The 25,753-nt window shown below is 34.6% G+C and overlaps 1 protein-coding gene and 1 long non-coding RNA gene across 2 annotated transcripts; one reads left to right on the top strand and one right to left on the bottom strand.

Moving 5' to 3' along the window:
- Window positions 1-445: 445 nt before the first annotated feature.
- On the top strand, window positions 446-25,187 carry LOC133182153 (glutathionyl-hydroquinone reductase YqjG-like). Its single transcript, XM_061316882.1, has 9 exons — window positions 446-592; window positions 11,535-11,678; window positions 11,847-12,028; window positions 12,137-12,209; window positions 15,454-15,652; window positions 21,344-21,437; window positions 22,806-22,922; window positions 23,992-24,108; window positions 24,221-25,187. The coding sequence occupies exons 2-9, from the start codon at window positions 11,570-11,572 to the stop codon at window positions 24,311-24,313; spliced, it is 984 nt and encodes a 327-aa protein (XP_061172866.1). The 5' UTR covers window positions 446-592; window positions 11,535-11,569; the 3' UTR covers window positions 24,314-25,187.
- On the bottom strand, window positions 24,962-25,417 carry LOC133182157 (uncharacterized). Its single transcript, XR_009720520.1, has 2 exons — window positions 25,218-25,417; window positions 24,962-25,101 (listed from the first exon to the last, which is right to left on the bottom strand). It is a non-coding gene; the product is annotated as an uncharacterized LOC133182157 (long non-coding RNA).
- Between the last annotated feature and the right edge of the window lie 336 nt (window positions 25,418-25,753).

Consider the following 25,753-nt stretch of genomic DNA (forward strand, 5'->3'; position numbering starts at 1 on the left):
TTTTTAGCTTGTGTGTTTTTTGCAAATAGGTAGGTAGGTTTCTGAAAGATGGGTGGACGCTAAACAGAGAAAAAAAAACTTGGAATGGCCTTTCCCTAAAAAACATTTTTTTATTTTTCTTTTGGTTATACAGAATATATTTAGAATGCATTTCTATTCTATGTGTACACATTCTTAAACACACTATTTCTTGTGCTTAACACTGTGATATATGCGAGCCAACGAATGAGCCGATGGTAGAGAGTGACTGTTCACACAGAAGTAAACCCGGTTTGCTATCACATTGACAGTTTTGTCCTTGTTATATGTTAATGTTTGAGTCTAAATCTAGTCTCGTGATCATTTAACGTTTTCGGAATTTTATGAATCTGTCGGGATCGGTTTGCCATCGGGTTCGTGCTTCAATAAAAGTTGGATAGGGAAACTGGAATTCTTATTTTACTTTCACTTTGGGAAACTTGGTGAACCAATATTAATGACTGTATATATTGTTGTATAATCACTTTCCATACATGAATACATGACTCAGATTTACAGTTCATAGGATACTTGTGACTGCCACCGACAGATCAACTAATTGACTGTCAGATTGGTACGTAATCAGTTGTATATGAAAACTAAGTGCTGCCTGGTGATTTTTTTTTTCTTTACCTTATATTTACATTTTTAAATTCTGTCATGTAAGTTTTGTTTAATATATCCATACTTCATTTTATTATCCTCGAAAACTTAAGGGACGACGTTTGATTCGGGGCCGGGGTTGGCAGATTTCGGAAATAAATATTAAATCTCCTCGAAAAAGTTGAAAATAAATAATCTGCCTCGACCGGCAGGAAAATAAATAATCTGTCCTTGACTAGTGCTACTTAATTGAATGTTGAATAATTTGCATTGTTTAATTTAAATATGTTATAAAAATTGAATTGTAATAAATAATTTTGAAGTAAAAGGTTCTGACTGAACTTTTCTAAAAAGCTGACAAGTGACATACCTTAACTTCCCTCCCCCCACGCACACACACAAATAGAGTTTTGCAGTTCGGGCGTTTTCCTTTTCTTTTTTTTTTTATTTTTAGCTTGTCAAACCTTTTTCAGTGAAGAAGAAATTTAAAATAAATAATCTGTCCTTGATCATCTTGAAAAAAAATAATTTGTCCTTGACTGGCATCACGGGCACTGGAAGTTAATGTAATTATTGAGTATGTGCATGTATATAAAAAAAAAAAAAAGAAGGGTAGGACACTCTTTTGAGGAAAATTCGGGGTATTGTGGGTGTTTTTTAAACGGCCTGACGCGATAAATCCTCTGTATGTACTTTACTTACAATATTTATCTTGCTTCGTTCCGGTCCAATTGCATTTTACTCGAAGAAATAGACGTTTTTCACCTCCAAGTGCCTAAGAATTTTGCTAGACTACTCTACTTCCGGTTACAATCACAAGTGAATTACCCCAAACCTGAATTTTCCTCAAAAAGAGTGTCCTACCCTTCCTTTTTTATACATGCACATACTCAATATTTACATTAACTTCCAGTGCCCGTGACTGGCATGAAAATTAATAATCTGACTCAAAAAATTTTGCCAGCCCCCCCCCCCCTCAAATGGTCGTCCCCTTAAAAACAGTTACGTTACAATTATTGAAAAATTATTTTGGGATATCGCAAGATATTCTGATGGGTAGTGACGAGTTCGCGCTAGAACTTGAAATTTATGTTTTCTGGTGGTAAATCCATATTAATGAGAAACTTCATTTTTTTCACAGCGACTGTAAAATGTCGAATAGGTCAAGCAATGCGCACTCGCTAGCGGTATCAAGATTTACGGCACAGAAAACTTCAAAGAAAAAACACCCCATCCATGATACAAAACTGATGTCATTGTGCTATCGTCCACAACGTAAAAACAATTAGGACTTATTGTACCATGGATGCGGTTGGCAGAAAAAATGAGAATTCAGCAAAAAAGTATCTTACGACTATGAAAGACATGCAAAAAAGAGGAAAAAACAAATACTACCAAATCTTAAAAAAAAAAAACAAGAAAAAAACAAACAAACAAACAAACTTATCTAGTGTGTGTGTTGGTGGGTGGGTGTGTTAATGTTAATTTCCATACCAAATTAAATCAACAGTGAAATATTGATGTCGGACAAAAGTAAAGGAAGACCCCCCCCCCCCCCTTACTACGAATCTGGTTAAATTGATCAAAATTTTCTCTTTAATGTTAAGTAAGCTTCACAGAGAACGCCGTGGCCGTATTAAACATCAACTTGGTTTTCTCGCATTCCTCTATAGCAATTCTATCGAATCATTTACTCCAGTTTCTGATATAGTACTATAACAAATTGGTTACTCGCCTCAGATTCGTAGTCTGACGGTTTCCAATCCCAGGGATTTATTAGTACCTTCTCAGGGGCCGAAATTCGGCCCCATTCCCAATGGAAAATGAGTTCAATTTTCCCCAATTTGGCAGTATTTTTCCCAATTGGTGAACAATGCTTTTATATTTAATTATCTTGGGAAAAAACTCAGTAAAATTGTCAGATTGTCTGTAATTTTCCTCTATTTATCTCATTTAGCAAAGCTACAGTCATAACACATTGAAAAACATCGTCGACTTTTATTCCGAATTTCCTCAGTTTTTCTGAAAATGATGATATTGTGTAATAATATAGATTTATTAAATTATTTTCACCTACTGAATTGATCTACGAGTGAATGGTAGGAACTGTAGGCATATATTTCTGATGGAAAAATATATTTTCAATGCATTTTTACGTATTAAAAGGTGACTTTGAGAAAACTTAGTGTAATTTTTTGTAGGAGGTTTATAATCTCCAGAAACAGATTCTAATCACCAAAATTGGTATCTCATACACACATGTACTACCCTAAGTTGTATAAATACTTTATACCCATTGGAATCGAATTTAGTTGTATTAGTCTATTATTCATTATCATAATTGATCTTGTATGATCAGAGACATAATACATGTATATGTCTCTTGTATGATGAAGTTGGATTATGTTTAATTGTCTGTTTGGTTGCCCAAATTAGAGTTCATGCTAAAATGTTAAATGAATTACACCTGAATACATGATGTTAGCAAGATTTTAATTTTTCCCAATTTCATCAAATAGCCGATAATTTTTTCCCAATTCCCTAAAAATGGCGTTTCCCAAAATAGGCTGATAAATCCCTGAATCCAGAAAATTCAAATTAAAAATACTAATGTGTACGTGTTCCTGCAAACCGAAATCTGTTTTCAGGCGGTAAATCCGTATAAATGAGAAACTTAAAAAAAAAATCCACTGCGTCTGTATAATGTCGAATAGGTCCAGCGGACTCTTGCTAATTACGTCCATCTTGTAACTCTGCATTGCGAGTAAAATGATAAAAAAGCTTGCCAATCTGGGTGGAATTAAATCAAAAACTTAAGTCATTTGACCGAATGATTGACATTTAAAAAATATGAAAAATACATGATACAAGTTCCTTATCATGCTTATTGAACAATTATTTTGGGTATCATGTGACATTCTGATGTGTGAACTCGTTCACTAGCGCGAACTTGTCACCACCCATCAGGATATCTCGTGATACCCAAAATAATTGTTCAATAACTATAACATAAAGATCTTCCTGTATTTCAAATGCATTTTATTACTATATATATATTTACATGTATATCGAGTCAATGTACCATAGGCCGCCATGTTTTCTATTGTTTTAACTATGGGTTATCTACACCATAACCCATGGGCGGAGCCTTCATAACCTATAGGCGGTGCATGTCTTACATACAAAATCAATTAAATTTTATTCAAAATCTTTAATTTATTCTCGGTAGACTTTAGAAGGTTTTTCCATATTGTCGTCATCGTTAAACTTTCCAAATCGATCGTCAGAATGGTCCAACTGCTGTATAACATTTCCAGGTGTAACCGGCTCCTGGGTCAAATTAAAATCCGTTTGAGTAAGAGATAAATCCCCAATACCATCAAACACGTTTACTTCGTCCTCTATCAACTGGCCTAACTGTGAGAGAGATTGATCATCGATAGAATTGTCCCATTCAAAATTTTGCGGAAGTTCAAGAAAATCCAGATTCATGCTCATTGCGCTGTGTTTGTCTATTTTCGCTTTTTGATTGCAAGTGCACAAAATGTGCAATAAAATGTAATATATATGCACAGTGTATAGCGCGTGAAATTATAATTATGTCAGGTGACAAACCATATTAGGAAATTTATTTGCAACTTATACATCATCTCTCTGCCATATTAGGAAATCTGAAAGTGCTATGGTACATGTGACTTACCGTATAAGTTTTTTTATTGGTTTTCTCTAGATAGCCTATAGAGAGGTTAAAAGGTCACTCGAAGGCTGCGCCTTCTCGTGACCTTTTAACCTCTCTATAGGGTATCTAAAGAAAACCAATAAAAACTTATACGGTAACTACTACATGTACCATAGGCCGCCATGTTTTCTATTGTTTTAACTATGGGTTATCTACACCATAACCCATGGGCGGAACCTTCATAACCTATAGGCGGTGCATGTCTTACATACAAAATCAATTAAATTTTATTCAAAATCTTTAATTTATTCTCGGTAGACTTTAGAAGGTTTTTCCATATTGTCGTCATCGTTAAACTTTCCAAATCGATCGTCAGAATGGTCCAACTGCTGTATAACATTTTCAGGTGTAACCGGCTCCTGGGTCAAATTAAAATCCGTTTGAGTAAGAGATAAATCCCCAATACCATCAAACACGTTTACTTCGTCCTCTATCAACTGGCCTAACGGTGAGAGAGATTGATCATCGATAGAATTGTCCCATTCAAAATTTTGCGGAAGTTCAAGAAAATCCAGATCCATGCTCATTGCGCTGTTTGTCTATTTTCGCTTTTTGATTGCAAGTGCACAAAATGTGCAATAAAATGTAATATATATGCACAGAGTATAGCGCGTGAAATTATAATTATGTCAGGTGACAAACCATATTAGGAAATTTATTTGCAACTTATACATCATCTCTCTGCCATATTAGGAAATCTGAAAGTGCTATGGTACATGTGACTTACCGTATAAGTTTTTTATTGGTTTTCTCTAGATAGCCTATAGAGAGGTTAAAAGGTCACTCGAAGGCTGCGCCTTCTCGTGACCTTTTAACCTCTCTATAGGGTATCTAAAGAAAACCAATAAAAACTTATACGGTAACTACTATATAACTGATAATTTTGCAATTTCTTAAAAAATCTCCAGTTAGCACGCTCATAATAACTTTACTCAACACACTTAAACAGTATTATAATGCATTCTTTGTTAATGCGGGTAAAACGGTACACCGCAGGAAGAATACATAACCTGCAACCGTCAATCCCCGCATATATATTGATTTCCTCCATCAATCTTCTGCCTATTTAGTCTACAGCCGTCTCTCCAGTCTATTGTACCCTTACTGATTTCTAACTAGCAGTCAAAGATCTATATCCGTATCCAACATTAACATCGCTTCCAGGAGTTTGGGATCGTGTTACATTTCTGTTTTCCTCATTTCAAGTAATTCACAATTTTGGGAGTTGGTTTTATCAAATGCAGTCAGTCGGAGCAATTTTTGTCTCGATCTTAATGCGAATCATCAGTAAAAACTAGAGTGTTCCAAGGAACACATGTATCCCCTGCTTTATAGCATCATCAAAGATAACAATGAATGGAAGGGTGGCCAGTTATTTATTTGCTACTAGCATTATCATGATTTATAATAACAAAGAAAAAAATCCACAAATATTAAGTCCGATAGAATATCATTTATCATATAAAATCTGACATTCAAATTGAAATATGATTACCCAACCTTCAAAGCTAGAGTGAATAATGAAATTGAAATTACATGTTAGAAATATTTTATTTTTCATTTTAGAACATGATAAATACGTGTTTAATCCAATTATTCTCAAAAATAGATTTCCGTCTTTCTTTACTGCAATGTAATAATATATCATCAGTCTAGAACGATCCTTTTGGTACACATGTACCTGTCCTGATGTATTTTGATAGTATCTAAATTTTAGTTTGTAGGGTTTCTGTACTGTATAGCATACAGTTTCAAAGTACAGTGTGATGAGCGCATAAACATGAAATATAAATGCTAATATTAAAAAAATTACAAAATTAAAAGAGTCACAAGTTTTAAATCTATTGTCCGGAGTATATTTTTAAAGTAGGTGATAGGTCAAGGCCAAGTGGATTGTAACGCTGGTATTTTTCATTATGTTTTATGTAAATCAGTGCACATGCTAAATAGCTTGAATTTAACTCGTAAATGTCAAAAATATGCTGTCTATTGGCACAATGAACTATTTTGAAAAGTAGGTCAAACGTCAAGTTCAAAAGTTACAAGGTCGGTAATAATGATATTACAAAAGCCAAAGTGCCAAGCAATATATGTGCAAAATATAAAATGCATATCGTTTACAGTTCTCAAGATATAGGGTGTGACAAATGGACGGTTAGACGGGCAGACAGAAGCCGGGTAAAGTGATCTCTGCTGGCGACACAAAAATTCACTTTGACAAGAAATTATAGTCCTAGGAGTGACTCAATCAAATTAATATACAATACTGCTCTGGACTTAAATAAAATTGTATTTTCATAAAAATATTGCTTTTCTGTTACTAAAAAAATTGACTATAATGCAGCCTCAAGTTAGAATATACAGAATTTATTAAAGCAGTTGTGAAGCACTTGCATGCTTGCTTATCAATTTAATGTTTGTCGTTGACCATGCTGTGTTCCCCAAATTTGTCTTTATATACATGTACCTCAATGTAACGTTGGGAACAAACAGCCCCGACTTGGTGAAAGTGAATGAATGCAGAGGACTTAAATTATTCAATTAATATAATCATATGTAGATATTGGATATCGCATTTGAAAATTTAAAGCGGTTGAAAAATTTGGATTATACATGTACTTATAAATTTTATGGCATTTTGAAACATTGCAAGATCATGTTTTAGATTCAATATGTATGCTCAATCATTGTCAAGTCCATCAAAAGAACGGAGGTGGTAAAATGGTTATCATGTAACCCTGGTTTTCTTTATGAACAATATTCCTGGAAGCAATTTCAGTCGGGGGGGGGGGGGGAGGAGGCACAGCCATTCATTTTCAGTTGGGGGGCACTATCAACCACCTAAAATTCCTTGATAAGCAAAAAAAAAAAAATGTTTTTATTGAGGGGGCACAAGCATATAGTAGCTATGTTTTCTTTATAGTATTCTATATATCGGCAAAATAACGGGGTGGGTAGGGGTGGCAAGCACTCTCCCCTTAAACGAAAGAGATCATCGATAAAGTATGACCGGTACCAGAGAGAGAGAGAGAGAACAGAAAAATCCCTATACAAGGATACTCACTTCTTCCTTGATCCGGGATTGAACTCTTAACCTGTGGAACCTGTCTTCTAGCATCTAAGCAAGTTAAAAAAAAAACTAGCTTTCAGTAGCGATGATGTCTTACGCTACAGGGTCAATGATTTTTTTGTTTGCTTGTTTAACGTCCCTTGGAGAATTTTTTCACTCATATTGAGAACCCACCACTTTCCGGTGGATGGCTGCAAATTTAGAGCTGTAATCGGCACTTACGAACTTTGAGCAGTCAGGGATTTTTTTTCATGCCAGCACCAAATGCAACATGGACCGACCGGTCTCCACGTCACACTGTGGATTCGAATCCGCGAAGTAAGGATCAACCCCTTACTCCGCAACTCTAGCCAATGCGCCACGCTGGCTACTGACGGTCATTGAGAATTGAAGTGAAATTTATAAGTAGATCGTTACTGACAACACATTTTACTGTAATTTAAAGCATATGCATATGATATATATACATGTATATATATTACATTATAATTGTACACATTACATCACCTTGTACTACATTATAATGAATTTTTATGCCCCTGGATCGAAAGATCCCGGGGGTATATTGTTTTTGTCCTGTCTGTCTGTTTGTCTGTTTGTCTGTCTGTTGTCAACTTTAACCTTGCCCATAACTTTTGATTGGTTGGAACTATGACTTTCATATTTCACATGTGTATTCCTTGTGACAAGACCTTCCTTTGGGTACCATCAAATTTGACCTTTTGACCTTGACCTTGGAGTTTGACCCACTTTTGCAAAATTTTATGAGACTTTAACCTTGGCCATAACTTCTGAACAGTTGGTGCTTGGGGTTTCGAACTTCACATGTGTATTCTTTGTGACAAGGACTTCCTTTGGATACCAACAACTTTGACCTTTTGACCTTGACCTTGGAGTTTGACCTACTTTTGAAAAACTTCAACCTTGGCCATAACTTTTGAACAGTTGGTGCTTGGGGTTTCAATCTTCACATGTGTATTCCTTGTGACAAGACCTTCCTCAGAATATCAACCTCTTTGACCCTTTGACCTTGACCTAGGAGTTTGACCTACTTTTGAAATACTTTAACCTTGGCCATAACTTTTGAATGTTTGAAGCTAGGGCTTTCATACTTCACAAATATAAGCCTTGTGACAAGACCTTTTTTGGATACCAACCACTTTGACCTTTTGACCTTGACCTAGAAGTTTGACTTACTTTTGAAAAACTTTAACCTTGGCCATAACTTTTGAATGGTTGATGCTAGGCTTTCATACTTCACATATGTAATCCTTTTGACATCACCTTCCTTTGGATACCAACCACTTTGACCCTTTGACCTTGACATAGGAGTTTGACCTACTTTTGAAAAAAAACTTTAACCTTGGCCATAACTTTTGAATGGTTGGTGCTAGGGCTTTCATACTTCACATATGTAATCCTTGTGACAAGACCTTCCTCTGGATACCAACCACTTTGACCTTTTGACCTTGACCTAGGAGTTTGACCTACTTTTGAAAAACTTTAACCTTGGCCATAACTTTTGAATGGTTGGTGCTAGGGCTTTCATATTTCACATATGTAATCCTTGTGACAAGACCTTCCTTTGGATACCAACCACTTTGACCTTTTTACCTTGACCTAGGAGTTTGAACTACTTTTGAAAAACTTTAACCTTGGCCATAACTTTTGAATGGTTGATGCTAGGGCTTTCATACTTCACATATGTAATCCTTGTGACAAGACCTTCCTTTGGATACCAACAACTTTGACCTTGACTTTTTACTTTTTTTTAAGAACTTTAACCTTGGCCATAACTTTTGAACAGTTGCAGCTAGGGCTTTCAAATTTCACAGGTATATTCCTCGAGACAAGACCTTTCTTTGGGTACCAATATTTTTATCTTTTGGCCTGGATTTTGACTTGCATTTGAGAAACTTTAACCTTCGCCATAAGCTGCCATACGGGGGCATCAGTGTTTCATAAACACATCTTGTTTTGATATATTTCAGATGTAGCCTTATCATTCGGTCAATCTACACATAAGCTATATCATCTTCGCAGAAAAGCATATCAACCTTGCACTTATATAACAGATATATACATGCCTTTTACAAGTACAGATAACAATATACATTTATTGACTGGGCAGGCAACATGTGTTTTGTCGGATCCAAGAACCAATTTGTTTGCCTGAGGCCGTTAGGATAAGGCAAACAGTTGGTTCGAGGGGTCGTCAAAATGCATTTTGTCCGTGAGAACACAGTAAATGTTTCGTTGTACCTTTTATTTTTTATTTTGATCTTTTGATCTTATTTTTTATTTTGACATATCTTGCGCTGGCTTCCTTATTTGCGATAATTGATAAGCTGCAGCTGGTTCCACCTACAGTGTGACGTAAAAACGTCATAGCGGTGTAATATCTCATCGACAGGTCCAATATTTCAGTCAGCGATCCAACATTGATTTTTTGGACCGTTCAATAAAACACTGGAAATGTTACACTATTTTGTATATATTAATATAGGAAAGAATTTTTAGAGATATAAAAATCTTTTTATTTTATTTAGTACTAATAAATTAATAAATTTAGTCTTTTTTGCATATCCTTATGTCACAATAGCCGTATAACTGTCAGGGCTTATACGGATCCTGTAGGGTTGATGTGGATCTGCAGGGATGATATGGATATGTATTATTCTGTATATAGTAATTTAAAAAAATTGTTTTAACAAAAAACAAATTGACCATGCCCAAGCGTTTAACACACCAGAATCTGAGATTTACCATCAGGTTGGCATTTAAGGTAGTATGGGATACCTCTACGTTATGACGTATTTCCGTTTGAAGTATTGTTTTGATTTGCATGAGTGCTTATTATCGGGTCAAAATTTGTAGATACACCGTTGAAAAGAACACTCTGAAGCCTATTTCAATGCAAGTTCTCACAAGTCGGCATTTTAAGTAAAAACAGACAAAAAAATCGCAAGTATATAAATTTACTTATAATTGTACAACGGACATTTAAAAAAGCAAACCCCTGTAAAAGGTAGTTTCAACATTGCTGCTTTTGAACACTTTTAAGCAAAAGCTGTATTTCAATTGTTTGAGTAACTGTACAGCACCTTGTGTGCGGTGAGGCATGGATAAGTGCGATTACTTCACATTGTGCTAAATTATCACCAATCAATTATCACGTTAACCAGAGCTGGACTTTTTTGTTATTTAATTCAAGAAGTAACTGTTTGGTCACAAATCATCTAGCTGTTGTATATAGTCCCAAAACGTTCAGATGAATGCAATTGCTCTGAACAAGACACGTCCTGGAAAGCGATTGTCCATGCATTGTTTTCAAAACCGTTCAAAGTTGAAAACTACAAAGTGCGATTTTTTTATGGTTGGGAAAAAATGCTCATCATTTCTAAAATAGCACCCAGTTTTTTTCAACCCTTGGAAAATAAAGAAGGATAACTCTTCCGCTCGGATCTTTTATTTCAAAAAATTTTAAATGCATTTTATATTTTCCATTTATATATATATTTTCAATTTGTTTATTTCACTTTGCTAACATATTAAGATACATTCTTATTGTAGACTTTCATGAAATGTTATCCGTCTGTTTTCAAGAAATAAAGTTTTCCCAGTTTTTTACGCTTATTTTTTGTTGAAAATTAAAAAAATACTAAGACATATTTCTTGTCATTTTTGTTTTTATAAACACTTTATATTAGCAAACGCCTGCCTATAATATTAAGCTTATGAAAAAAGAATTATGCAAGAAAAAAAAATCGTTTTTGTATTTCTCATTAAAATAATAAAAAATTATTAAAATTACACTTTAATATACTGAAAGGTGGGCGTATTTCAAATCCTTCTAATTTGGGTACATAAATATGTAGGAGAAGTTTCGTTTGGTATCCCATACCACCTTAAACGATGTTACCCGGTGTACTTACAGGTATATAATAGAGTTAAACGCCTAATACGTCTTGCTCTAATGGATTACATGTCAACAATAGAAAATGGCTGATCATCATGTTCTAGAACTTGACTTTCATTTTGAAACATTTTCATGGAGATTGAACTCGAATAGCTTCTGCATATAACGAGAATCTGTTTTTTCAGTAACAGTGTAGTGGAAGAATTTTCGGAGAATAACAATGGACAACGCTGCTCGGCCCGAGCATGTGGGGACCACAGGGAAAAGCGTCATAGACAAGAAGGGAGCCTTTCAGAGGGCGCAGTCTTCCTTCAGAAACTGGGTTACAGGTAACCGATCCTTCAGAAGGTCAAGAATGTTTCAAAGCCTTAACATTTGCTTTTTTAAAATAATATTTTGAAAAGATTATTACCTTCAATTCATCCAATTCAAGTGACTGTGTAGATATTTAAAACAGTTTACATATATGTACACTAATGAAAGGTTTTCCCTTAAAGCTGATGGATCATCAGGATATAAGGCGGAAGCTGGGCGATATCATTTATATGTGTCTTTAGCCTGCCCCTGGGCACATCGGACATTGATTCTTCGAAAGTTAAAAAGCTTAGAAGACGTCATTTCCGTTAACGTCGTAGATTGGATGCTTAATTTTGAAACAGGCTGGGAATTCAACGAGAAGGTTGCTTTTATATTAGAAAATATAACAAAAAGAGACAAGAAACGAAACCAGAAAATTATACCTATGTAATAATAATTTTATTTGTTGTTCTCAATTGATAATTGATAGAGAGATGCCTGTACTCAAGATACCGAGAACGGATTCAAGTTTTTGAAGGATGTCTACAAGAAAGCAGATCCAGGTATGAAATATGGTGTAGTTCTGTAAGCAAATACCTGTATAATATGTTGATTTCTACGAGGGTTGTCCCAGAAAAACGCGAACTTTTCAAATATATCATAAACTACCCGACCAAAATTATTCAATTTTTGCACAATGTTGGGAAATGATATTTTCATCATTTTGACAAAATACTTTAAGGTTGTAATGTCATATGCATTTAGAAACGGCATTTAAATGGTGCTAAATATCGGCGGTCGGCGCACGGCATTTTTAGCTCTTCTGAGCCAAAGGCTCAAAGAGCTAATGCTATGGCCATTTGTGCGGTGTGCGTAAACTTTTTAGAATATGGGCCATAAATCAAGAACCCCTTGGCCAATAATTGTCAATTTGTCACAGGGTATCCTGGGCCCAAGGGCTTTCGTTTATACTAAAACTAGGGTTGTGACCCTTAAACAAGGGGAGATAATTAGGAAAATAGAAACAAAAGTACTGGTTGCTAAAAAATCTTCTTCTCAAGAACTACTGGGCAGATTATCACCAACCTTACACAAAGGGATGAGGACATGTTGTAGATTAAATTTGTTCAAGGCATCACCCTGGGGCAAAGAGCGTGGTCTCAAGGTCACTTCAAAGTTGACCAAAAATTACATTTTATTAAAATCTTGATATTTTGCTTACTCTAAGGACTAGGATCATCAAATCTTGTCAGTTGGTGCATCTAAGGACCTCATATCACGTTGACTCAAAAGAAGGTCATGGTGACCTACTTTTTAAATTTTGCGGCCTTCCTTTTTCAAAATGATTTAGAGGCATATTTCGAACAATTTAAGGCCTATGATCATCAAACTTTGTCAGTTGATGTATCTTGGGTCCTCGGAGTACGTCAACTAAAAAGTAGGCCACCTTGACCTACTTTTTGAATTTATAGCTAATCGTATTCAAAACAATTAAGGTCATTAATTTGAATACTGAGAGGTTGAGAGTCATTAAATCTAGTAAGATGATGCATCTTGGGGCCATAAAACATATTTATTAAAAAGTAGGTCACAGTGACCTACTTTTTGAACTTTGCAAGCATTCGATTTCAAAGCATAATTTAGACATTTTAAGGCCTATTGTCATAAAAATTTGTAAGTTGATGCATCTTGAGTCCTCGAAAAACGTCAAGTGAAAAGTTGGTCACCTGACCTACTTTGAAATTTTATGGCTCTATTTAAATATTTAGAGTACTATTTGTCTTAGAAATCATCAAAATTTGTCAGTTGATGTATCTTGGGTCCTTAGAGTAGGTCGACTGAAAAGTAGATCACCATGACCTACTTTTCAATTTCCATGACTATAATTAAATATATAGGGTACTAATTGGCTTAGAATCATCAAACTTTGCCAGTTGATGTATCTTGGGTCTTCGAAATAAGTCGACTGAAAAGTAGGTCACTGTGACCTACTTTTGAAAATTTATGGCTTTAATTAAATATTTTAGGTACTAATTGGCTTAAAATCAGCAAACTTTGTCAGTTGATGCATCTTGGGTCCCTGGAGTACTACAACTGAAAAGTAGGTCACCTTGACCTACTCTTGAAATTTTATGGCTGTATTTAATATTTCCAGGTACTATTTGGCTTAGAATCATCAAAATTTGTCAGTTGATGTATCTTGGGTCCTCGAAGTAGGTCGACTGAAAAGTAGGTCACCATGACCTACTTTTGAAAATTTATGGCTTTAATTAAATATTTCAGGTACTAATTGGCTTAGAATCATCAAACTTTGTCAGTTGATACATCTTGGGTCCTCGGAGTACAACAACTGAAAAGTAGGTCACTGTGACCTACTTTTGAAAATTTATGGCTTAAGTTAGATATTTTAGGTACTATTTGGCTTAGAATCATCAAACTTTGTCAGTTGATGCATCTTGGTTCCTTGGAGTACGGCTATAGAAAAGTAGGTCACCATGACCTACTTTTCAATTTATATGGCTATAATGAAATATTTTGGGTACTTATTAGCTTAGAATCAACAAACTTTATCAGTTAATGCATCTTGGGTCCTTGAATTCAGTTGACTGAAATGAAGGTCACTGTGACCTACTTTTGAAATTTTATTGCTTTTTAAAAATATTTTTAGGTACTTATTGGCTTAGAATCACCAAACGTTGTCAGTTGATGCATCTTGGTCCACAGAATTAGTTGACTGAAATGGAGGTCACTGTGACCTTTTTTGAAATTTTATGGCTTTATTTAAATATATCAGGTACTAAATAGCTTAGAATCATCTAACTTTGTCAGTTGATGCATCTTGAGTCCTCAGAGAATGTGGTGATAAGTAGGTCACCATGACCTACTCTCAGGTACTAATTGGCTTAGAATCATCTTGGGTTCTCAGAGTGTTTCATCTAAAATGTAGGTCATGATGACCTACCTTTGGAATTTCAAGGCTTTTTCTAAATATACTGGATACTTAGAGGCTTCAAATAGAAGTGATAGGTTGTACAGTTTATCAGAAGAGTGATTCAAGGCCCTTGGGCCTCTTGTTTTTTTTGTTTTTTTTTTTTGACTTTCAAAAATAGAATTGTCAGCGATGTTTTCTTATTTTTAACTTTATAATATTACTGAAACAAAAAATATCAAAAATGTTGGCGTTTTTCTGGGACAACCCTCGTATATGCAGGACGTATTAAATCACTTCTGTGATATCTTTAATTCCCTTGATGTTCATTTTCAGTGATTCTCTTGTATCTAAAGTATTTGTTAATAAACCTAGGAGCATGTGAAATATAAAATTGACTTCAATTTAAGGACAGATGATACAAACAAACTTTTGTCAAAAATCTTGAAAATAACAACTTTAGTCATGTTCAAAGGAGTAAAATGAATAACCGCATAGATTTTCATTTTTTATTCAAATTTTCACAATAATGGGATTTTAAGTGGCTAAAAGTTGTATAGATTCATAAGGATGGTTGCAGAAAGGTAGAATTTTGAGCATCAGAGAAAGTTTACAAATTTTTTATATTTTAGAAATTTATTATTCGCATCATGTACAACCAAAATAGGTCAAAAATATATATCAATCCAGGCATCCATTTTTTTGTTTGTATCATCTGTCCTTAACTATGAGAATTTTTTTTTGTTTTTGGGGAGTTCATACAGTCATAACTCTTTTAAAATGCCTGTCCTGTGGAGCCTTGAAGAATACTGTTCAGCCAGCACAGTATATCATCACTTAGTTTTTATGTATTAATTAATGCACATCTTTATCAACAGACTACGATAAAAGAGTTACCGTTCCTGTTCTATGGGACAAACAGAAGAAAATGATAGTAAACAATGAGTCGAGTGAAATCATAAGAATGCTAAATTCAGAATTCAATGCCTTCTGTAAAACCCAGGAAGGTAAACAACTTGATCTTTACCCGGAGGAACTAAGGAAAGAGATAGACGAAATAAATGAATGGATTTATCCGTAAGTGTTGTTCTCATAATAACAAGTACTAGTATGTGTTAAACTTTAATATTTCATTATTTTGAAACTGTTTTTTTTAGAAATCATTTTGATTAATATGAAATGCATTTTTCAATTATTATACCCCCACTCCGAATGAGAGGGGGTATACTGTTTTACCCTTGTGTGTCTGTCTGTCTGTCTGCCTGTGTGTGTGTCTGTGTGTGTGTGTCTGTCCAAATTTTCATCACAGTTTTCTCAGCAACTACTCATCACAGATGCTTGAAATTTTAGCACAATCTTTGTTAAAGCATGCCATTTGGTGGGATTCAGTTTTGTTTGAATCCGATGTCAACTTCCTGTTTATCTGTGCGTCATCTGTCCGTAACAAATTTTGGTCGCAATTTTCTCAGCAATTACTCAGCACAGCTGCTTGAAATTTTAGCACAGTCTTTGTTTAGGCATGCCAAATGGTGGGATTTATTTTTGTTCGAATTCGATGTCAGCTTCCTGTTTGTCCATACGTCTGTCCGTATCAAATTTCCGTCGCAATAATCTTAGCAACTACTCAGCGCAAATGCTCGAAATTTTAGCACAATCTTTGTTTAGGCATACCTTATGGTTGGATTCATTTTTCTTCGAATCTGATGTCAACTTCCTGTTTATCCCTGCTTCTGTCCGTACCAAATTTCTGTCTTGGTTTTCTCAGCAACTGTTCAGTGCAGATGCTTGAAATTTTAGCGCAATCTTTGTTTAGGCATGCCAAATGGTGGAATTCATTTTTGTATGAATTCGATGTCAACATGAGAGTGTATGTTCACAACACAGCGGGGGTATTACTAGTGAGCATTCGCTCACAGCCTTCTTGTTTTAACTATCTTACCTTGCACATCGAGTTATCATTTTAAGGGTTTTACAACTTGTACAGTAAAACACGCTTATAGCAAGTTGCCAGGGACGGTTTATTTTGCTTAAGAGATGAATTTAATTTTTGAGAATTCATGAGGACATAAACTACAACGCTTCACGCCGGCACATTTCATGAAGCTATGTTATAGCCTATGCTCATTGATGTGTGCAGAGTTTAACAAATTGAACACTCCCCGTATCGTGAAACATAAACAATAACAATAACAGAGCTCGTGTCCTGTTTACAAAAAGAGTTTACGTTTCATGGGTGTGTTCAATTTGTTAAACTCTGCACACATCACTGAGTATGGATTGACAATACTAGTGAGTTGGTTTTGCTTTCTCACATTTCTACTCCGAATTTTCTGGATTATAGTTTTAATATTTTTCATTAATACACAACAAAATTTCTTCTTTTCTTAAGTGTATTAAGGATAAAGTTTACTTTGTGAAAGTGCGAGGATGTGCCAATCAAATGCGTCCCGAAATTCGTAGTCTTAATAATTTCTATATAAAATAAGTTTTTCATTGTATTTCCGTGTGAAATGCTTGAGCAACATATAAGTCAGGATATTATACAGAAAATTTGAGAAAATATTAACTTCAAATCTATGTCTAAGCCCCTTTAAAGGAATTCATGATTTATGGGAAAAAAACAGTTGCTACGGCAACCAAATAGTCCAGGAACAAGTCCCTATTATTATTGATATTATCAATGTACAATCGTTGAATGTTATGTTTCTTCTTCAATAAAATAAATCATGCTAATTAACCATGTCATTTCACTTGCATTAAAATAGAAATTCATTAAAAAAAAGCAGTTGCCTTGGCAACCTTATTATTATACTTCAGGAATAGTCCTTATATTATATTGATATTATCATTATACAAAACTAGAGACTAGGAGCTTGATCAACTTCTAATCATGCACTTACCCTCACATACACAAACGAACACTTAAATTGATAAAATAAAAATGTATCAAAATTACTGCAACAGAAGCTGTTGTTCACTATGTTGTTTCCATGGAAACAAACAAATAAATGGATGTATAAGCAATAACTGGCCATAAGAAGACTGGAATTGAAATAAAAATAATATCGAATCGATAGTTAATTTGCACTCCCCAGACTATTGTTTACGTCCTTGTGGTATCTTTTGGATTTGGATTTTTTGGGTCACCTGAGTCATTCAGGTGACCTATTGCTATCCGTTTTCGTCCGTCGTCGTGCGTTAACATTTGAACATTTTTAGCTTCTTCTCTGAAACCACTTAACCAATTTCAACCAAATTTGGCATATAGCATCTATGGGTGAAGGGGAACAAAAATGTGAATTTCATGGTCCCTGCCCCCCTGGGGCCTGAGGGATGGGGCTAAAACCACCAAAATTAATGCAATCTTTAAATATCTTCTTTACTCCTGTACATCAAGCAGTCAAACTGTTGGCATGATTGTAATAAGCATTGAGCCCTCTACCAAAATTGTGAAATTCATGGCCCCAGGGTCAGGGGTTCTGGTGCTAGGGTGGGGCTATATAGATCATACAGTGAAAGTGCATTATTTCTTTGAAAATCTTCTTCTCTGCTCCTGGATATTAAATAAAGTAAGTAAGTACATAGTTATGATGAGCAAGAGTGCCTCTTCAAATTGTGAATTTCATAGCCCCAGGGTCAGGGTTCTTGTGTTAGGGTGGGGCTCTATTGATTATGTAGTGAAAATGCATTAATTCTTTGAAAATCTTCTTCTCTGCTCCTGGATATTAAATAAAGTAAGTAAGTACATAGTTATGATGAGCATGAGTGCCTCTTTCAAAATTGTGAATTTCATGGCCCCAGGGTCAGGGCTTCTGATGTAAGGGTGGGGCTGTATTTATTATATAGTGAAAAAGCATTAATTCCTTGAAAATCTTCTTCTCTGCTCTTGGGTATTAAATAAAGTAACTTAGGACATAGTTATGATAAGCAAGAGTGCCTCTTCCAAAATTGTGAATTTCATGGCCCCAGGGGCAGGGGTTCTGGTCTTAGGGCGGGGCTCTATTGATTATATAGTAAAAATGCATTAATTCTTTGAAAATCTTCTTCTCTGCTCTGGGTATTAAATAAAGTAACGAAGTATATAGTTATGATGAGCAAGAGTGCCTCTGCCAAAATTGTAAATTTCATGGCCCCTGGGTCAGGGGTTTTGGTGTTAGGGTGGGGCTCTTTTGATTATATAGTGAAAATGCATTAATTCTTTGAAAATCTTCTTCTCTGCTCCTAGGAATTAAATAAACAAACTAAGAACATAGTTATGGTGGGCATGGCTGCCTCTTCAGAAATTGTGAATTTCATGGCCCAAGGGTCAGGGGTTTTGGTCTTAGGGTGGGGCTCTATTGATTATGTAGTGAAAATGCATTAATTCTTTGAAAATCTTCTTCTCTGCTCCTGGGTATTAAATAAAGTAACTAAGTACATAGTTATGATGAGCATGGTTGCCTTTTTTAGAGATTGTGAATTTTATGGCCCCTGGGTCAGGGGTTCAGGTGTTAGGGTAGGGCTTTATTGTTTACATAGTAAAATTGCATTAATTCTTTGAAAATCTTCTTCTCTGCTCCTGGGTATTAAATAAACTAACATAGTGCATAGTAATGATGAACATGGTTGCCTCTTCCGAAATTATGAATTTCATGGCCCCTGGGTCAGGGGTTGTGGTGTTAGGGTGGGGCTCTATTTATATATAGAAATATATAGTGAAAATGCATTAATTCTTTGAAAATCTTCTTCTCTCTCCTGGATATTAAATAAACTAAGTACATAGTTACGATGAGTATGGCTGCCTCCTCAGAAATTGTGAATTTCTTGGCCTGTGGGTAAAGGGTCCTTGTCTTAGGGCGGGGCTCTATTGATTATATAGGGAACATGCATGAATTCTTTCAAAATCTTCATCTCTGCTCCTTGGTATTATTTAAACAAAGGAAGTGCATGGTTATGATAAGGAAGAATGCCTCCTCCAAAATTATGAAATTCATGGCGACTGGGTCAGGGGTTCTGGTGAAGGGGGGGAGGGGGAGGGGCGCTATTGATTATATAGTGAAAATGCATAATTTCTTTCAAAATATTTTTTTCTATTACTGGTTATAAAGCAAAGAATCAAGTGTATAGTTATGATGAGGAAGGGTGCTTCTTCCAGAATTGTGAGTTCATGGCCCTTGGGTCAGATGTTCTGGTGTAAGGGTGGGGCTTTATTATCCCCTCGCGCAACTAGTTGCAGAGGGGATATAGCATCGCTACTGTGTGTGTGTTAGTGTGTTAGTGTGTCTGTAACAGCTTGTGGGCAAGATTTAAAGAGAACCTTTGCACTATCATTTCTCAGTCTTCACATACTTATGTAGCATTATAAAAGGACGAACCCTATTCATTTTCAAGTTAATCGGTGATATAGTTCTTAAAATATCGCGTTTTTACTACCTTCAAACCCTGCAATTTTATGTACGAGTTGACAATACTCGCTTCCGGTAAAATTAACAGGTTAAAATTCGGGTCGTTTCGATAGAGCAGCTTCGGTAAGTTCTACCAGTCACTGGTTCTACTTTGTATTCGCGTATTGTCATATTATTGCGTATCTTGAGAAAGGTTTGTATGAATTAAAAGTGTCATCTCTGTCACTGAGTAACTGAAATAATTTGATGAACGTCGCGGTTTCAATACCAATTCACTTCACGTGTGTGTTTACAATAGGGGCCTGTGGAATTTAATCTTGAGGCGCACATAATTCTTGAAAGCTATAAATATAAAGTTTCATTGACATCTCAACACAGGTATATTGTCATTTTTCACTACAAAAAAAATATTACCGTGCGTATTTTCAGATTTGATGCATATTGCATGCTACTCAGGTAGGTAAATCAATGAAATTTACAGCATACGTGATATGTTTCTGCTAGGAATAAGGGAAACTGCCCAATCACGTATGCTTGTTATCCCCCCCCCCCCCCCCCCCCGATGATATCCACCTTGACTTTTGTTAAAATATAATTAGTGTTGCATTACATTTTAATTTCTTTACCTTATTTTAAACTTTATATATACAGTATAGTAATACTGGGTACCCTTGATTACTAGGCCTAGATGATTGTATCTTGTTTTACATCCCTCTTGAGAAAATTTCTCTCGTATGGAGACATTGCCATTACCGGTGAAGTTCCTGGCGCGAGGGGATGCCCCGCTTAGCGGTGCTCTTGTTTATTTGATGATATAGTGAAAATGCATTTCTTTGAAAATCTTCTATGCTTCTGGGCATATTCGAAGCAAACAGATTAAAATTTTTAATCTGCAAAGGTATTTTTACCAGAATTTTGAACACCTGGACCATTTAGTCAAGTGTTTTGGTACTGGCCAGGGCTCTATTAACTTGTATTCTGCTGAGCAAAGGTATTCCCCTTTACCATTCACCTTTGATAATTAATCACTGTAAACAATGTATTTGAAATGTTAATAGAATACAAGAATTATGCAAGAATATTTATTGTATAATACAAAAAGGACTTTCATAGTTTTAATGATCAGATAGACTTGGAAATAATAGATAAATAAAAATGCTAATCATACTATTTTTCTTGGTTTTGGGGCAACAAAGCTTCATTTATCAGTTTATGGATCTTCTAAATTGTTGTATTGTACTCAGGTGATCGTTAAGGCCCTTGGGCCTCTTGTTACTTGCCCTTGTTTCTTTTTTTAAGATCAAAGAATTGGCTATGAATTACACTTTTAGGATTTCACTTTTATATATTATTAATAAGGATGTGATTTTTATTGCATTAACAGAAATATAAACAATGGTGTTTACCGAGCTGGATTTGCTACGTCACAGGAAGCGTATGACGAGGCGGTGAATGATTTATTCAAAGCACTGGATAAGGTTAGATTCTATTTGAAACAAGCTAATTCATAGAATTTGAAGAAAAAAGAAGAGCATGCGCAGATCTAGGAGAGGGGTGGGTTCGCACCCCCCCCCCCCCCCGGATTTGCAGAATTATTAAATGTATATACTGAAGCAAATAAAAAATGTCAATATGGATACAGATTTGATCTCTTAAACGTTTACAGAAGATTCTTTTTATATAAAATATTTATCACATTGTAATAATGATTTTATTAGAGAGTCATAATGTCTTCATTTCGTATGTTGAATACCATTTAGTAAATCGAAAAAAAAAAAACATTTTAAAAACAAAAAAAAAAAAAAAAAAAAAAAAAAAAAAAAAAAAAAAACAACAACAAAAAACTGGAAACGTCCGGGAATCCGGGACTTTTCACGAGAAGCTAAGCGAGAATCATACCCTTCTACAAACGAGATGCTTGACTTTGAAGCAAATTAAATGCAAACAGCAGGTCACGTAAACATGTTTTTACTCACGTTCGATATTGTCAAAATTTTACACAACACATAATGTCTAATTTAGCCTTTACTAAACAGTTCTAATAGATGTAATTAGAATATAAAGACCGCCGGCAACTTGTCTTATATGTAATAACTCTCCAAATGCTCCTGTGCTAAAAAAAAGTGCCTCGCTACTTTTAATACAAACGGAGAGTAACTTTAAAACTTTAAGCCTGATCAATATCAACAAATTTCCAATTGAATTTTGAAAAAAAAAATTGACCAAAACAAAAAAAAAAAAAAACAAAAAAAAACAAAACAAAACAAAACAAAAAAAAAAAAAAAAACGGGGCGGGACACTTTGAGAGTGGCCAGCGGGTCCATAGGGAGTTATGGTATAGAATTTCATTGCAAAAGCGCAAAGGCTTCTCGAGATATCGCGCGGAAACGAAGGTGTTAAAACAGACAGAATTTATGACCTTGACCTTTGACCTATTGACCTCAAAATCAATAGGGATCTTCAGTGAAAGCGGGGGACAGTAAAATGTGATAGAAAAATATACTATAATTCTAGTTGTAATGCGCCATTTGATTGGACAAAAACCTGTGAACGATGTTGCCTATGTCACAATGACTTGCGTCAAAAAACGTATCGATCCGCGAAGTCATTTTTAAGGGCAATCGTCTTCATTTCTTACCTGCACTTCAATGGATGGAAATTAAATCATAAGAGATGAATTTAAGAGATATCTATAAACCGCTTTGGTTTATATTTAAATGCATAAACTGCCCCAACTCAGTTTATACCGTATGAATTGGGTATCTCTTAAATTCATTCTTTATATATCTCAAAAATATTGATGGACAACATATTCCTGGTAGTTGTATTTTTCCCTTTTGAATCAGGTGGAGTGCATTTTGTCGAAACAGCGGTACTTGGTAGGGCCAACACTGACGGAGGCAGATATCCGACTTTTTGTCACTTTGGTCCGTTTTGATCAAGTTTACGAACAGCATTTCAAGGTCTGTATTGTAAATACCTATCTATCATTTATTATACAATTGTACATTATTTATTTATGTGATGTTTTTCTTTAAAGTTGTTTTATATTTCTTTTAAAGTAGAATTTCTTTCAATTTTGGACACTTCATTGATGTTTTTAAACTATGTAGTAAAATAGTCATAGACTTTGGAGTTCGCCTTTAGTTAGTTCATTTCTTTCTGTCAACATTAAAGTGATTTCTCCGGAGTTTATAATTTTTTAATGTGTCCTATATAAAATTCCAAAATACATGTATATTGAATTAATTTATATTTTAAATGCGTTTTAAAAACGTGATAATTAAGGCAATTCAACATCAAAAAGCTATGTTTCCCTTTGGAATTATTGTAAGTAAATCATTTATTAGAGTAACGTGTGTTATACAGTACAATGAGAAACATTTAATACAATTAAATATTCAAACACCCGTCCCATTGGACCTATATGTCACTTTTAACAAAAATAAATTATATATATATTAATTTTTATGTAGACTACTTATTTTTAAAGTGATACTACCTCAGTAAACTACATGTAAGTAGTCACATAAAATGTGAATACCGCCATAGAGAAACAGATGTTTGATTAAGTGAACACTCGATTATTCTTGCCAGGCAGTGATATTTTTTTTCAAGGAAGTTGCATGGCCGTAGGAGCCGAGGGAAAGGGGGTGTCCCCAATAATTATGCCGAATTATACTATAGAAAACGGAGCTACTTTATGCGTGTGCCCCCTCAGAAATAACGTCCTGGTGACTTTTTTTTTTGCTTGTCAAGAAAGTTTTGTTTGAAAGTGTCCCCATCCCCAAATTGAAATTATTTAGTTCCCCCTCCCAAATTGCTTCCTACGGGCCTGAGTTATGTTTATGAGTTATGGAATGCACTTTAGTTATTACGAACATTTTAAAGCAATCAAATTTATAAAAAGAACAAAAAAAAACAAAAAACAAATAGTTCAGTTCATCAGTGTCAAGAGACAAATCTCATAAACAAAAGTATGAAATATCATCTTTGATTTATACATACATGTAGTTTGTATAACCATTCCAGTGCAATAAGAAAAGAATTATGGATTATCCTAATATGTGGCCATATTTAAGAGATATCTACCAAACAGATGGAATTGCACAAACTGTGAACATGGAACATATTAAAAAACATTACATGGTAAGTGCATTTTGTTCCTCTGGAATAAATTTGAATATTTTGATGAGAATTATTGAGATTACTCCAATACATTGACTGGAAAATGTCCGTCTTATTGTGTATTCTATTACAGATGAGTCAGCGCTCCATTAATCCTTATGGAATAGTGTCTATTGGACCTGACATCGACTTCACAGAACCGCATGGAAGGGCCGAGAAATTCTAATCATAAGTGATAATTAACATCACGTGTGATAATTAACATTACGTATCTTATCCTGTTGTTTAGAAGAGCTATTAGAATATTTTGAATATATTGAATGGTCACCTGGGAATCTTTGCAGTAAAGACCCATTTTATTATAAAGATGAAAGGATTAATTAATATTTTCCGAATTTTGGATGCATAATTTGAAACGTTTATCTTTTCAGTGGACAATTAAGTTACCAGCTCCACTTACCATATTATTTAGATAAAAATTTTCAGGACATATCAAGTAAAACTTGTTTTACAAGAGATATATCGATACATCACTCACCGAGTCAAATGTTAGCGTTGATTATTTAATCATTAATAAAGATCACAAGTCTGGGAAACATTTACATATTTTTTCACTTCACTGAGAATATAAAATTAATCTTTTTTGGCTAGGTTCACGGAAAGCTAACATTTTTAATTTTTCAATGGTTATGTTTTCAAGAATTTTCTAGAAATAAAAATAAAGACAAGTGAGTGAATTCTTATATTTTAATTGGGAAAAGTAATTTAAGTATGGGTGACAAGTTATCATAGAAAGACGTAAATGTACAAGCATACCACCAAAAAAACCCCCCAGAAATACTGTATTCTAAAAATATAAGAACAATTATCTTCAGAATTTGAATATAACAAAATTTATTAAAATAAAAATGAAATATTTCTTATACGACGTTTGATTTCTCGTGAGAGCACGGCTGGGTCGTCTGATAATGGGGGTTCTCCCAAATCTCTCTCTAGAAACACAACCTGTAGCATCTGTAGAGAACATTATTGAAATTTTAATATTTTCAACTGATTTTTTTTTAAATCAAATAATCATTATTAAAAAATGAAGAATATTATATTGCTTTATTAAGAAAAATAACACCTACCTGAAGGTATTCCATCGCTCTATGGTCGCAGAGAGTGCGAATTTTGATAAAATCCTGTGGACTGAAGTCCTCGGGATCGATATTATTCATAAGGATCTCTCTCTGATCTGGTGGAAGACGCTCCAATTTATGTAAAATTCTTCGCATTTCATAGTTATCCGTCACAGTAAAGCTGGACAAGTGTAAAGTCTGACTCAGTGAACCCTAAATATTTTTTTTTGAATTTAAATTACTTTATAAACCCCTTAAAGTTGGATATGATCCATTTTATTGTAATGCCCACTCTAATTCTTGGCCAAATTATTCGAATATAACCTGGTTTGGGTCAGTTTACGCTGTTTTATAATCCGCGAAGCGAATAATTTGGCCAAGAATTAGATTCATTCCTAAAATAAATCATGAAAGCATATAATAAAAAGCCTTGGATGGGGGGGGGGGCTCCTTTAGCAGACGGTTAAGGTAATTTTAAAATCATTAAAAAACTATGGGTGTAAAATTTTGTTGCTTTTTGTTAGTTCAAATTTGCCGCTTAATAA

The sequence above is a fragment of the Saccostrea echinata genome, unplaced genomic scaffold, assembly GCF_033153115.1.
Source record: "Saccostrea echinata isolate AGI-Se365-2 ecotype Australia unplaced genomic scaffold, CSIRO_AGI_Sech_v1 ptg000009l, whole genome shotgun sequence".
NCBI classification, from domain to species: domain Eukaryota; kingdom Metazoa; phylum Mollusca; class Bivalvia; order Ostreida; family Ostreidae; genus Saccostrea; species Saccostrea echinata.

What these genes read in the sequence shown, in the direction of transcription:
- LOC133182153 (XM_061316882.1), top strand. Translation starts at nt 11,570, where the DNA reads ATGGACAACGCTGCTCGGCCCGAGCATGTGGGGACCACAGGGAAAAGC. An exon ending in GCTGGGAATTCAACGAGAAG is followed by an intron (nt 12,029 to 12,136) that starts GTTGCTTTTATA and finishes GATAATTGATAG; the next exon opens with AGAGATGCCTGTACTCAAGA. An exon ending in CTACAAGAAAGCAGATCCAG is followed by an intron (nt 12,210 to 15,453) that starts GTATGAAATATG and finishes CTTTATCAACAG; the next exon opens with ACTACGATAAAAGAGTTACC.